The sequence below is a fragment of the Haematobia irritans genome, chromosome 4 (genome assembly GCF_050003625.1).
Source record: "Haematobia irritans isolate KBUSLIRL chromosome 4, ASM5000362v1, whole genome shotgun sequence".
NCBI lineage: Eukaryota > Metazoa > Arthropoda > Insecta > Diptera > Muscidae > Haematobia > Haematobia irritans.
The window spans coordinates 221554299-221568343 of record NC_134400.1 but is presented as its reverse complement, the minus strand read 5'-3'; the positions used below and the strand labels follow the sequence as shown (position 1 = coordinate 221568343).

The following is a 14045-nucleotide window of genomic DNA, read 5'->3' as shown; positions in this document are numbered from 1 at the left end:
GACCACAAATGGATGCTCGCAGGGATAAAATTTGGCTGCAATGAAAAGGTGATCGCCGAAACTGAGGCCTATTTTGAGACAAAACCGAAGGAGTACTACCAAAATGGTATCAAAAAATTGGAAGGTCGTTATAATCGCTGTATCGCTCTTGAAGGGAACTATGTTGAATAATAAAAACGAATTTTGACAAAAAAATGTGTTTTTCTTTGTTAAACCTTTTATAGCTTTAACAGTTTGCTGTACGGACAATTGTTTGAGATAGTGTATATAAGGGAATAAGTAAAAATAGGCAAACTGTAACAAACTGATTAGTTACATTTGTATACCGTCATCTTATGGTGGAGGGTGCAAAGGTTTGTGGATATGTTGGCTGTTTATTAAAATCTAATCTAGTTTTAATTACTAAATGGAACGGAAATAAAGTTTGGCCATGGAAATGTAATCTAATAAATTGTTCATAATTAAAAAAAAAAATCAATCAAATACTATTTAGAAGAAAACACACTTTTGTGATTACAGATCTGAGGCACCAGAGGTTTCTGTCAACACAATGACATGAAGTTTTCATCGATTTCTCAAAAATTCATAGACATACTAAACTACCAGTAGAAAGAATTTATGTTATGTTCCCAATGGCAGATTTGAACGTGTACATATCGATATAGTTAGACCGTAACAATATTTTAGTAGACGTCATTATATTCGCACAAATTTATGATTTTTGAGCTTTTTCGATCTTTATTTTTCGAATGAAAATTTAATGTTTTCTCGAACTTGAGATTTATATGTTTTTATACCCTATAAAATACCAACATTTTCCTTGTTAAATCGCAACTGCTTAGTCGAAAAGTTGTAAAAATGACTCTAATTTTCCTAAACTTCTAATACATATATATCGAGCGATAAATCATTAATAACTTTTGCGAAGTTTCCTTAAAACTGCTTCAGATTTAAATGTTTTCCATATTTATACCCTGCGCCACACTGTGGAACAGGGTATTATAAGTTAGTGCATATGTTTGTAACACCCAGAAGGAGACGAGATAGACACATGGTGTCTTTGGCAATAATGCTCAGGGTGGGTCGATATAACCATGTCCGTCTGTCCGTCCGTCCGTCTGTCTGTGAACACATTTTTGTGATCAAAGTCTACGTCGCAATTTAAGTCCAATCGCCTTCAAATATAGTACATGTTCCTAATTTGGGTCAGAATAGAACCCTATTGATTTTGGAAGAAATCGGTTCAGATTTAGATATAGCTCCCATATATATCTTTCGCCCGATGTGGACTAATATGGTCCTAAAAGCCAGAGTTTTGGCCCAATTTGGTTGAAATTTTGCACAGGGAGTAGATTTAGCATTGTAGCTATGCGTGCCAAATTTGGTTGAAATCGATTCAGATTTAGATATAGCTCCCATATATATCTCTCGCCCGATATGGACTAATATGGTCCTAGAAGCCAGAGTTTAGGCCCAATATGTTTGAAATTTTGCACTCGGAGTACAATTAGTAGTGCAGTTAAGTGTGCAAAATTTCATTGAAATCGGTTCAGATTTAGATATAGCTCCCATACATACCTTTCGCCCGATATGGACTAATATAGTTCTAATAGCCAGAGTTTTGGTTGGAATAGATTTAGGGAGTAGATTTAGCATTGTAGCTATGCGTGCCAAATTTGATTGAAATCGGTTCAGATTTATATATAGCTCCCATATATAGCTTTCGCCCGATTTACACTCATATGACCACAGAGGCCAATTTGTTACTCCGATTTAGTTGAAATTTTGCACAGGGAGTAGAATTAGCATTGTAGCTATGCGTGCCCAATTTGGTTGAAATCGGTTCAGATTTAGATATAGCTCCCATATATATGTTTTTCTAATTTCGACAAAAATGGTCAAAGTACCAACATTTTCCTTGTTAAATCGCAACTGCTTAGTCGAAAAGTTGTAAAAATGACTCTAATTTTCCTAAACTTCTAATACATATATATCGAGCGATAAATCATTAATAACTTTTGCGAAGTTTCCTTAAAACTGCTTCAGATTTAAATGTTTTCCATATTTTTTACTAAAATTGTGTTCCACCCTAGTGCATTAGCCAACTTAAATTTTGAGTCTATAGATTTTGTAAAAGTCTATCAAATTCTCTCCAAATCGAGTGATATTTATATGTATGTATTTGGGACAAACCTTTATATATAGCACCCAACACATTTGACGGATGTGATATGGTATCGAAAATTTAGATCTACAAAGTGGTGAAGGGTATAATATAGTCGGCCCCGCCCGACGTTAGACTTTCCTTACTTGTTATTAATTTTATTTATTTATTTATTGCTTATTTTAATCATACAGTAAATTAATGATAAAAGTAGAAAGAAGCTTTGGAAATGTGGAAATTTTGTTAATATTTATTCTCCATTTGTGTATGTATTTTTTTCCAAAAAAAAAATATTAAGGTGAAGTAAACTTTATAATAGTAGAAACATTCTAACTAAAACAATATAATTTGTATGAACTCAAATAAAGTTAAATTTAACCTGGTGAGTTCACTTGTTTTTTGAGTGCATAATTCACCCTTCAAGCATTATATATAAATACCTTTTTGCTTTCTGCCAGCCAGTCTGAAATATTTCAATTTTTACATGATGTTGGGGCCTAACCGGAAATTTCTGTTTTTTTTTTTTTTTAATGAAAAATTTGTAATTTATTTCTTAATGCTTCTCTCCTGCTCCCTGCTACTACTTTTTCAGTGTAGAACCCTTAACAAAAAAAGTACCAACCAAATTATCATCTGCATAATAATTACCTGTAAAATTAAAATTTAGTGACGGGGTATAGACTGGAAAAATCTCATCAGTGATTACAATATCTGTCAAATTGTACATTATATTCTGGAAAGACAAATAAAAGCATTTCTCATCATTTAGCAATTTCAAATGGTATTGCATACTTACTCCCTCAATAGGACAAGATAATGGCAAATTGGTACCCTCCAATATTTTATTGACTATTTTGACAATAATGGGTACGGACTTGATATGTCTCAAAACATCGCAAATATTCAAACGGACATCAACGAACTTCAAGCTGGATCGACTTTTTGGTACCCGTACAAAAATAATTACCCCAACTTCTGCATTGGCCGGTACCTGAGAGGTTAATTCGAACATGGTGTTGAAAATGTAACGACTTTCGGCCTCCTTATGAAAACGGCACATGAAATGTTTAAAAAACGTTGTGTATTTGGTACATTTGAGGTCATGAAAATCCACAGTAAATGGGCGTTTTCCACTCTAATCGAAATTGAATTCTTCTATAAAGTAATTGGAGCAATGTGATGCATTTCACTTTACCTCGACAATGCTTAGGAACAATGCGACTATGCAAATTGAAGCGTGCAAGATCTTGTACATCATTATATTTCGATGGACTTTCATTGTATGGTAGATTGACAAAGCTCTTGTATAGTACTTTGATTTAATTGTCATCACTTTTAATATAATTTTTATACCCTTCACCGCTACTGTGGTACAGGGTAAAATAATTTTGTGCATTTGTATGTAACGCCAAGAAGGAAAAGTCTGAGACCCATGGTTTAGTATACCGATCGTCTTAGAATTAAATTCCGAGTCGATTTAGCGATGTCCGTATGTCTGTCTGTCTGTCCGTCCGTCTGTCTGTATATGTAATTTTGTGTGCAAAGTATAGCTCGCAGTTTAAGTGCGATCGTCCTCAAATTTGGCATAGCGTCGTTTTTTGGAACATAGACCATCGCTATTGATTTTGGAAAAAAATCGGTTCAGATTTAGATATAGCTGTCATATATATTTATCTCCGATCTGGTCATAATTGGCGTGTTTATCAACCGATTTTCTTCAAATTCCGTACACCCGCATTTTTTATAAGTCTCAAACAAACTTGCAAAATATCAGCCAAATCGGTTCAGATTTAGATATAGCTCCCATATATATCTTTCGTCCGATTTAGACCCATATGGCAACAGAGGCCAAAGTTTACTACCGATTTTCGTGAAATTTTGCACAGAGAGTAGAATTGACATTCTTCCAATGCTTTGTTAATTTGATTGAAATCAGTTCAGATTTAGATATAGCTCCCATATATATCTTTCGTCCGATTTGCACTTATATGGCCTCAAAAACCAGAGTTTTGCCGTGATTTGCTTCAAATTTTGCACAAGGGGTACGTTTGATAGTATCGTTAAGTGTGTCAAATTTTGTTTAAATCGGTTCAGATTTAGATATAGCTCACATATATATCTTTCGCCCGATTTGGACTTATATGGTCTCAAATGCCAGAGTTTTAACCTGACTTACTTCAAATTTTGCACAAGCGGTACTTTTAATGATACTATTGTATGTGCCAAATATGGTCAAAATCGATTCAGATTTAGATATAGCTCCCATATATATCTTTCGTCCGATTTGCACTTATATGGCCTCAAAAACCAGAGTTTTGCCGTGATTTGCTTCAAATTTTGCACAAGGGGTACGTTTGATAGTATCGTTAAGTGTGTCAAATTTTGTTTAAATCGGTTCAGATTTAGATATAGCTCACATATATATCTTTCGTCCGATCTGCACTTATATGGCCTCAAAAACCAGAGTTTTGCCGTGATTTGCTTCAAATTTCGCACAAGGAGTACGTTTGGTAGTATCGGTAATTGTGCCAAATTTGGTTGAAGTCGGTTCAGATTTAGATATGGCTGCCATATATATCTTTCGCCCGATTTGGACTTATATGGTCTCAAATGCCAGAGTTTTAACCTGACTTACTTCAAATTTTGCACAAGCGGTACTTTTAATGATACTATTGTATGTGCCAAATATGGTCAAAATCGATTCAGATTTAGATATAGCTCCCATATATATCTTTCGTCCGATCTGCACTTATATGGCCTCAAAAACCAGAGTTTTGCCGTGATTTGCTTCAAATTTCGCACAAGGAGTACGTTTGGTAGTATCGGTAATTGTGCCAAATTTGGTTGAAGTCGGTTCTGATTTAGATATGGCTGCCATATATATCTTTCGTCCGATTTACTCTCATATGGCAACAGAGGCCAAAGTTTACTACCGATTTTCGTGAAATTTTGCACAGAGAGTAGAATTGACATTCTTCCAATGCTTGGTTAATTTGATTGAAATCAGTTCAGATTTAGATATAGCTCCCATATATATCTTTCGTCCGATTTGCACTTATATGACTACGGGGGCCAAAGTTATACTCCCATTTACGTGAAATTCTGCAGAGATTGCAGAATTATTATTCTAACTATGCATGTCAAATTTAGTCAAAATCGGTTCAGATTATATATAGCTCCCATATATACGTACACCAGAGTTGGGGAAATATGGTAGACTGTTTCATATTTTAGACCCATTTTCAAATGGAATTTTCCTCCAATTGACTGGATAGTTTCCACAGAGATTATATTTAATATGATATTTATGTGTCAAGTTTGATCTAATTTGGTTCAGATTTAGATAAAGCCTCCATATATTCGTTTTTCCGGTTTATACAAATATTGCCAAAATTCCCACACTTTACACAAAATTCTGTGATGATTTCCCAATATCTTAGTCATATCCTACATACTGTAATGCCAAAATTTCCACAGAACGGTTGAGTTTTAAATAAGGCTCCAAGTCGCCCGACTTGACCAAATAGTATATCACAACCCACACTTGACCACATATCATGGCGAGATCTAACCAATATCCTTGTTTTTGTGTTTCATCCCAGAGCGTTAGCCGATTCAAATTTTAATTCTAGAGTTTTTGTAGAAGTACACAAAATTGTCTCCATTAAAAGTATTTGTATCTGGAAATGCAAACCTTTATATTGCTCCCAGCAAATTTGAAGTAGTTGAGATGGTAACACAAATGTTTGTGGTGATGGGTATATAGTCGGCTCCGCCCGACTTTCCTTACTTGTTGCTTTTAAATTGGTTTTATTGCAAAATTAATTTATCCTCGGTGATGCGCATTCGAGACTATTTGTTGTACGAATAGAATAGCGTAACGTAGTACATGTAATGATATAATAGCTTATTTATTAGCCTATAATTATTTGTTTTCTATGGTATTATTGAAAGGCAAAAATGTTGTCCCAAATGGGTTCCTTTATTAGACCATCTGCTCATTTCAAATATTAGTGTATATTTGTAATGTGTTATTCTAATTGCTGGGAACGGGCTTTAAGTTCAGCACTCTAGTATATTGTCGTTGGCAATCGATTTACTAGAGATTGAATGACATTCTATGGAATGAATTCGTACAATAAACAGTGTCAAATGCGTTTTTACACGGTTAGGAAAATATGTTTTTCATGTATTACAATCTGAACAAAATCTGTTTTTTAAACGCAAAAATATAATGTTCCAAATTAACATAAAATGTTTCGAATAGAAAATAATTAATCAACCTTGAGATCGTTTTTTGTATGAACTGGTTTCTTTATTTTTCAATATTTTGCAATTACATTGAATTGCTTCATCAGGAGTCGATGTATGCAAAACATTCAAGTGTAACACAACAATTGCACTGCAATAAAAGTAATAGACGAACGTAGTGATACTACTCTAGTTTTAAGCTTTATGTGTTGTTGTTGTGTTACACTTGAAAGTTTTGCATACATCGACTCCTGATGAAGCAATTCAATGTAATTGCGAAATATTGAAAAATAAAGAAACCAATACATACAATAAACGATCTCAAGCTTGATTAATTATTTTCTATTGGATAAAAGAAAGATCGAATAAAATCAAAATTTCTAATAAAATGTTTCGGACACATATGTTAATATATTATATTTGGGACATCAATATTTCATAAAAATAATACATGTGGATGTAAATTTAGAATTTCGAGTAAACATTATTCCATAAAATTAATAAAATGTTCATATTCATTTGTGTTTCTAAATACGATAAATTTTGAATGCAATAAAAATGGTGTAAATAGAGTTCACTCCTAAATAAATTTATGTGTGGGTTTACAAAATTATTGTTTTGAATAAAAAAAAAATGTTCATTAGGATTCGATTTGAAAAATATTAATGTTGCAAGAAATAATTATTTTTAATTTCAGTAAGATTACAATCCAGGAATATAATAGTTGGTACAATTGTACTCCATTTGATATATTACATTTCCCAAAAGTACAATTGTACTACAATGACCTATTTAGTACAAGATGAAATATTCAGTTCATCTTCTAAATGATCTAGAAGTCCCAGCGGCAATTTCTCTCATGAGCGGGGTACCTTGATTGTGAAGTTCTCCAATTTAAATGCTCAAATATATGGGCCGTAAGTTTCTGCCAATTTCCTTTCCTTTTACAAGCTGATTAACAAACAACAAACAAACAAACACAAGGATGAGTATTTTTCATAGGTAACGCCATATCAATTTGATAGTGAATCCCATCTTCAACATTAAATCAAATGGCCTTGCAATTTACTTGCTATCAACAACTTTTCCAATAGGTTTGAAGCATTAAAATTAGATTTAGTTTGAAAAATTGTTGCTAATACGTTGAGAAATTGTTGCTAACGTTTTGAACTCTACTGCTGAGGGTAATGTCTGTTTTTTGTTGAGAACGCGATTATCTCAACAATTTCTCAAATTGAATTCTAATCTAATTCTTTGAAAAAAATGCTTGAAAGCGTATTGAATATAAGCATTTCTCCAATGCTTGTGTTTATTCGGTATTTTTTCGTACACTATCTTCCAATCCATTAAATTTGGTACAATTTGAATCAAAAAAGTACACTTTCTTATTCTCGTTGGTACAATTTGAAAACTTGATTTCTCATCCCTGTTACAATCTTGTTTGGCAGGAGATGCTTTTACACATATTACATTGTTGGCGTACAAGTTTTCGAAACATAAAACAAACATCTAATGTTTCGGCAATATCCAAAAATGGTATATGCTTCCTGGAAAATATGTTTGGGATGTATGTTAGAAAAGCATTTTTTGAGGGTGAATCTACATTAACTATAAAGGTTGAGTTACATACCATGCGTTAATGCGTCCGTTGATTGAAGAGTTGAATTTTCTCTTGAAAGCAACAGTTTTGTTGGAGTGCTTCAAACTGAAAAATATCAACCCTTCCATCAACGCAGGGATTAACGCATGGTATGTAACTCAACCTTAAGGCTCAATCCGTCTCTTCCTACGGGAAATTGGTGCAAATTGCCACAGGACTGGTACCAGTGCTCCAGTTTGTCGCACTTTTTTTAATTATCATATAATTTCTTTATTTCTATACTCTCATGATATTCATACCATAATGGATCTAGACATTTAAAATACAGGATCAGAAAAATATACTGCCAAACATATTAAAAAAAAAAAATTCCTTTCTGATTTTGTCCCAGACTGATCAATGGGGAAGTCCTACTAAATTTTCCCAGGACGTATTCTTTAGAATGAGTTCTAGTCTTGCCAAACCCATGTTAAAGTGATGGGTCCCTTCTATACGTTTTGAACAGAACTGGGACTGGGCGTATGGCCCTGTACCAGTCCTTTCCCATAGGGATATGTTTAGACCATAATGTTACTTTACTTGCTGATCAACAGAAGGACTAAAACCGTCTTAAAATTTTATTTATTATGATAGACAATAAAGATTCCGCTGTACCAATTTGTAACAAACTAACTTTTTTTATAGCACCGACCTATGGTAGGGGTACAACGAGTTGTAATTATGATGGCTATTTATTAAAAGCTAAGTTGTTTTTAATTATTGAATGGACTGGAAATAAAGCTTTATCATGGAAATATCGAAATTGTTTATAATTGAAAAACAAAATTAGTAATAAATGAAAGATATATTCTGCTTGAGTGAGTATTGTCAGTATTTGTCATGCTCTTGTCTTCAAATCCGGACGCTTTCGTCTCCTATTTGAACCAATAAAAAATCCCCATCACATTTTTTACGTATTATAAATGAAAAACACGTTTATAGGGTCGAAATCTTATGTGCCCTATATCGTGGATGGCGTAAAAAATTCTACTCCACAATCGAATTACTTGGTTTCTTCTAACAGTTCTCGATTACAACTTAGACATTTTTAACATTGTCCTATAAATAGCAAGCTGATTCATATGGGGGTATGTTCCGATATTCGGAATCGCAAAATTTCCGTTTGACGATATTTTTAACCCTGACACATACAGAAACTTCCCATAGAAAAGATTTTTTTTTTTCATTTCCATAGAAGTTAAGTTTTGACAAAATTTCCTATGGAAATGAAGTTTTGATAAAATTTTCTATAGAAATGAAATTTTAACAAAATTTCCAATAGAAAAGCAATTTTGGCAAAATTTCCTAAAGAAATAAAAATTTGCCATTTCTTGTTTGGTAGTTTTTTGACAAAATTTTCTCAAAAATTTTGATGATTATTTTTGGCTACACCAATAAAAAAAGCATGAATGGCGTGTCCATTTCAAAACGATCCATTCATGAAAGTGAATCAATACACATGTGGTGTCAAACGGAGAATAGGAGGTGTCAATCCGACAACGATAAAATAACACCACCGGCTCAGAAATTACACAGAAAAAAAAGTGTCTTGTAAATTTAAGGACCATTTTGACTTCCACATAGTTCAACAAATTTACTGTAATATAGTTCATTTTTCGTAACCACAACGAAAATTAACTTAGCTAAAGCAAAACTTATAAAAATTCAGTAAATGTTTTTTAGTTCACTAACTACGAAATGGGAAGGATTTTTCCTTAAATAAATTTCCAACGCAGTTGTTAATGCATCGTTGATTCTCTTATAAAAGTACATGGGCAATATAAAAATCTTACTACGAAATGTGGACAATTTACTAAGAAAAAATTTTGTATGGAAAAAAATTTTTGTAGTAAAAATTAACTTAACGACATTACCGATTCGTACGATGGCTTCCTACAGATTATTTCCCTTTTTACTATATGTTGGAGTGTAATTACTCACATTGAAAATTTTAGATAAAGTAGAATAAAAAGTAGTTAATATAATCCTTGACGGGTGTATATAATTTTATATAGATTCCTCATAGATTTGGTATATATTTAACCTTAACTTATAGATAGAATTCCAACTAATCAATAAACGTGCTACTGGAAAATGTGAGTGCATCATGTGAGGGAGTTTTTAGAGACATTTTGTGTATATATCGTATGATTGTTTGTGTTTGTTATTGCGTCATTTATGCTGTTGTTGGTTGTTTTGATTCTAGAGACAATGGAATGTTCCTTGTGTGTTGTTGGTATCTTTTGTGGTGAGAGTTGTTTTCTTGCAATAGCGAGATCAGAAAGGGATCGTGTGTGTGTGTGTGGAGTTGTTTTTCTTTACGGCAGCTATGTATCCCTTATGACTATTTGTGCCTTTGAGTTTTATTGTTGCATTCAGTTATGTTGATGCATTTATGAAGTGCACACGTGGATTTAATTTTGCAAAATTGTACGTGCGGTATTGGTGTTTATTAATGAAAATACATTTATTTCGAAACATTTTAGAAACTGAGAAGTGAATGATGTGATGTTAGAGGAATCAAAAACGCTTTTTATTGATAAAAAACAAATAACAGATTAATGAACTGTATATTTCTGTTAATATGTTAGTTTAAAATTAGTGCGGATTTTAAATTGATTTACATAAAAAATATACACTGAAAAAACAGTGAACCCTTTTCCATTGCAAAATGTACTAAACTGTAGTAATATTGACCATGATTTAGCCCTTAAGATTTTTTTCAACTTGTCTAGTTTATAATTGTCTTAAGTTTTAGTTCATCTATAACATTGTAGTTTAGTTCATTTTTACAACATCATACGAATTATATGCCCCTACCAAGTTAAAAAGTCAGTATTATTTTGGTTTACTTGCTTATTTTGTGGGAAACTCGATAATAAAAATTGATTAACAGTCTCTTTAAAATGTCGACGACTAAACTATTTTTAAATCAATCATTCCACAGTACAGAGAAATTAAATAATTAAAGGAACAACAAATTGTTTTACTATTATGAAAATTTTCATACATTAAAATTAAACTTTCTTTAAGCAAAAGTACTTTATTATAAAAGCTTATGATGAAAATTCTTAATACAATGTTTTTTGTGAATAAAAATTATGACCACGTGGAACAGAGAGTAGTTCATTTGAACCCGCTGTTTGGACATTTTGACTTATCCTTTTTTTATTCATCGTAGGTAGTTTTTTCACATATCTTGCTGGAAAAATGGAAACAAAAATGAAAATTGTTAAAAATTAACACCATGTAATGAAATATAATTTTTAATTCTTCATTTTAGCTTGTAACTTACCATATTTGGGGGTATTTTATCAAATGGTGTAAGGAATTCAACTTTTCTTTGGAAAATGTATCTCATAAAATTTGTACCTGAAACAATTAGAGAAATAATGAAGTATTCTAAATAAACTCATAAAACTGTGTTGTTATCGATGTGAAGGATATAAAAAAATAAATATTCTAGTTGAAAGAAATCCAAAGTTTTAATATAGAACTTACCAATTCTCTATTAAATTGTACGCTGAGGGGAAATATAAAAAGTTGTCCAAATTTATTTTGGTTACTCTGAAATTAAATATTAAATAAAATTATTAAATAAGTTTTCAAAAAATCTAATGAAGAAAAATAATAATATGCATTAAAAACCAAATATTCTTGATAACCCTAGACAGTCATCATTCGTCAAAATGACGACACGTAATTTCATTTTCGATTTAAAATGCATTTTAGTCTATTGGGAAATGGTGAATTTAAGTTATACTAATTCGACCGTTTTATGAATTTTTGTTTTATACTACTTAAAACCAAATTGAATAAGAAAATAAACTCAAGTTTGGTTCACTTTTTCGCTCACGATGAAAATTTTAGCGTCTTGAAATGAGCCGTAGTCAAAATGACGAACGCTGACGTTAATGTACAAAAAATAAGGATGACTGTCCAGGGCTAAAAAAAAGTTAAAGAATCCTTACCAATTCACTATTAAATTACAGGCAAAGGAGTACTAAAAATTTGTCCAAATGTTTAAGGGGTTATTCTGAAATTAAATATTTGTTTTTACATTAAAAATATTACATTGGTTTCCAAAAAATTTGATTTTGAAAAACGTAAATATTCTAGTTAAAATAAAGCCAATTTTTAAAAGAAAACTTACCAATTCTCTATTTTTATTTGTTCGAATCCATCTGGAGTTGCTCTGAAATTAAATATTGTTTTTACAACAAAGAAAAACATTAAACTGGTTTCCAAAAAAATTAATTAACAAATAATAATATACATAAAAATATTATTTTTAAAAGAAAGTCATATTAAAAAAATACTTACCAATTTATGAATAAACTATACGCTGAGATATAACCAAAATTTTCCAAATTCATCTGGAATTGAATATTATTTTTTTACATAGAATAATAAAAATTTCAATACACTTTCAATTTCAACATATTTTCCTAAATATTCGTAATAACTTTTTTCTAAACTACCGATAAAATATTAAAAACTTTCATTTAAAAGGTTTAATAAACAAACACCAATATATGTCTCAAAAATCCAAAATATTCCATGCCTTTATACTCCCTTGTTGCATACCTACTTAAAAGATGCAACAGCCCACGCCAACGCCAACTATACAACTGAAGCATGCCAAACAAAACCAAGCAAAGCCACAACATTCCTACACCAACAAAAACACATGTGCCTTTATTGAAAACAACGCCTCATCCAGCCAAATAAACCATCCGCGAATAACAAACACACACACAAACCACTAAATGAACAAAAATAAAAACAACCCCACGCTCATGTATACACAACAAAACTCAAGTAACATCATCTTTACATTAATCACATTCCACTATGCCGATAAAGATCTCTGTACTATGCATTAGTTCATCGCATCTGCTGACAATTTACTCTAAGAATAATATTCGTAAAGGCACACCAGTTTACGAACAATGAAACGTTTAACTTAAAATTTGCAAAATTTTCAAGAAATTTTATCTACCATTTTTGACGAAAATGTCTATAAATTTAATTACTTGTGAACTAAAAATATTTCATTGGGTAATTTTTTACCAACAGTTATTAACTATAGGAATTGTCAGTAAGAAATTGCTATCCACTTTCAAGTTCATTTTTCGCAAAAAAATATTTTCTCATACAAAAAAATCTTATAGTAAATTGCACTTATTATTTACAAAATACTTTACATTTCACAAGTAGTTTTATAGCATGACAAACGAATTTTTAACTACCAGTTAAGAATTTTTTTAAGGAAATTTCCATCGTATTTTGTAGGCCATGAACTAAACGATTGCTACTTAGAATTTGTAAAATTTCCTTCCGAGTAGTTAATTTTCGTTGAAGATGCGAAAAATGAACTAAAATTCTGGAAAATTCTTGTAATAAATTATTGTAAAAATTTTCTTAAATTTACGAGACACTTTTTTTCTGTGTACAACATGAGTGGTAATAGAATGATTTATATTTATTCTACATCTGGATCACAGGTTGAGAATCATCCATTTTTTTGAATCTATATTTTTTATGTTACAGCAATTCCTACAGGTGAGTACTAAGTTCGAGTTTAGCCGCTAAAATTAAAAATAAATCACTAAGCAAAGTATAAAATTATACGTCTTCGATACAAATTTAAATATAACTTGATGGAGAATAGCCCAAATCAAGTTTTTTATAAAGATTATTTTTTATAATGGATTATTAAAGAAAACTTATCATGGAAATTGCAATTTTAGCCGCTAAACTCGAACTTAATATCCACCTTAAATACTAAATGCTATACTGACAAGTGGAAATTATGTATAATTTCATAATATTTTTTATTTCAAATATATGTATTCTGAGAATAATTTCAATAACGTCCCATTTGTCCATGGATATTATTCCAATAATGTACCTACTGGATGGATTTTTCAATGTGGTAAGTTTTTCTATAAACGGTATTTTGTCCGTTTTTAATAAAACCAAAATTTC

General features: G+C 31.4%; 1 protein-coding gene across 1 annotated transcript; it reads right to left on the bottom strand.

Moving 5' to 3' along the window:
• Positions 1–2744: 2744 nt before the first annotated feature.
• Positions 2745–3176, bottom strand: LOC142236007 (uncharacterized). Its single transcript, XM_075307256.1, has 2 exons — positions 2961–3176; positions 2745–2897 (listed from the first exon to the last, which is right to left on the bottom strand). Exons 1-2 carry the CDS (start codon positions 3174–3176, stop codon positions 2745–2747), a joined length of 369 nt encoding a protein of 122 aa, XP_075163371.1.
• Positions 3177–14045: the final 10869 nt, after the last annotated feature.

Coding starts and splice junctions, on each gene's coding strand:
- LOC142236007 (XM_075307256.1), bottom strand. CDS start 3,176: ATGTTCGAATTAACCTCTCAGGTACCGGCCAATGCAGAAGTTGGGGTA. Junction 2,898..2,960: donor TATCTTGTCCTATTGAGGGA/GTAAGTATGCAA, acceptor TTGTCTTTCCAG/AATATAATGTACAATTTGAC.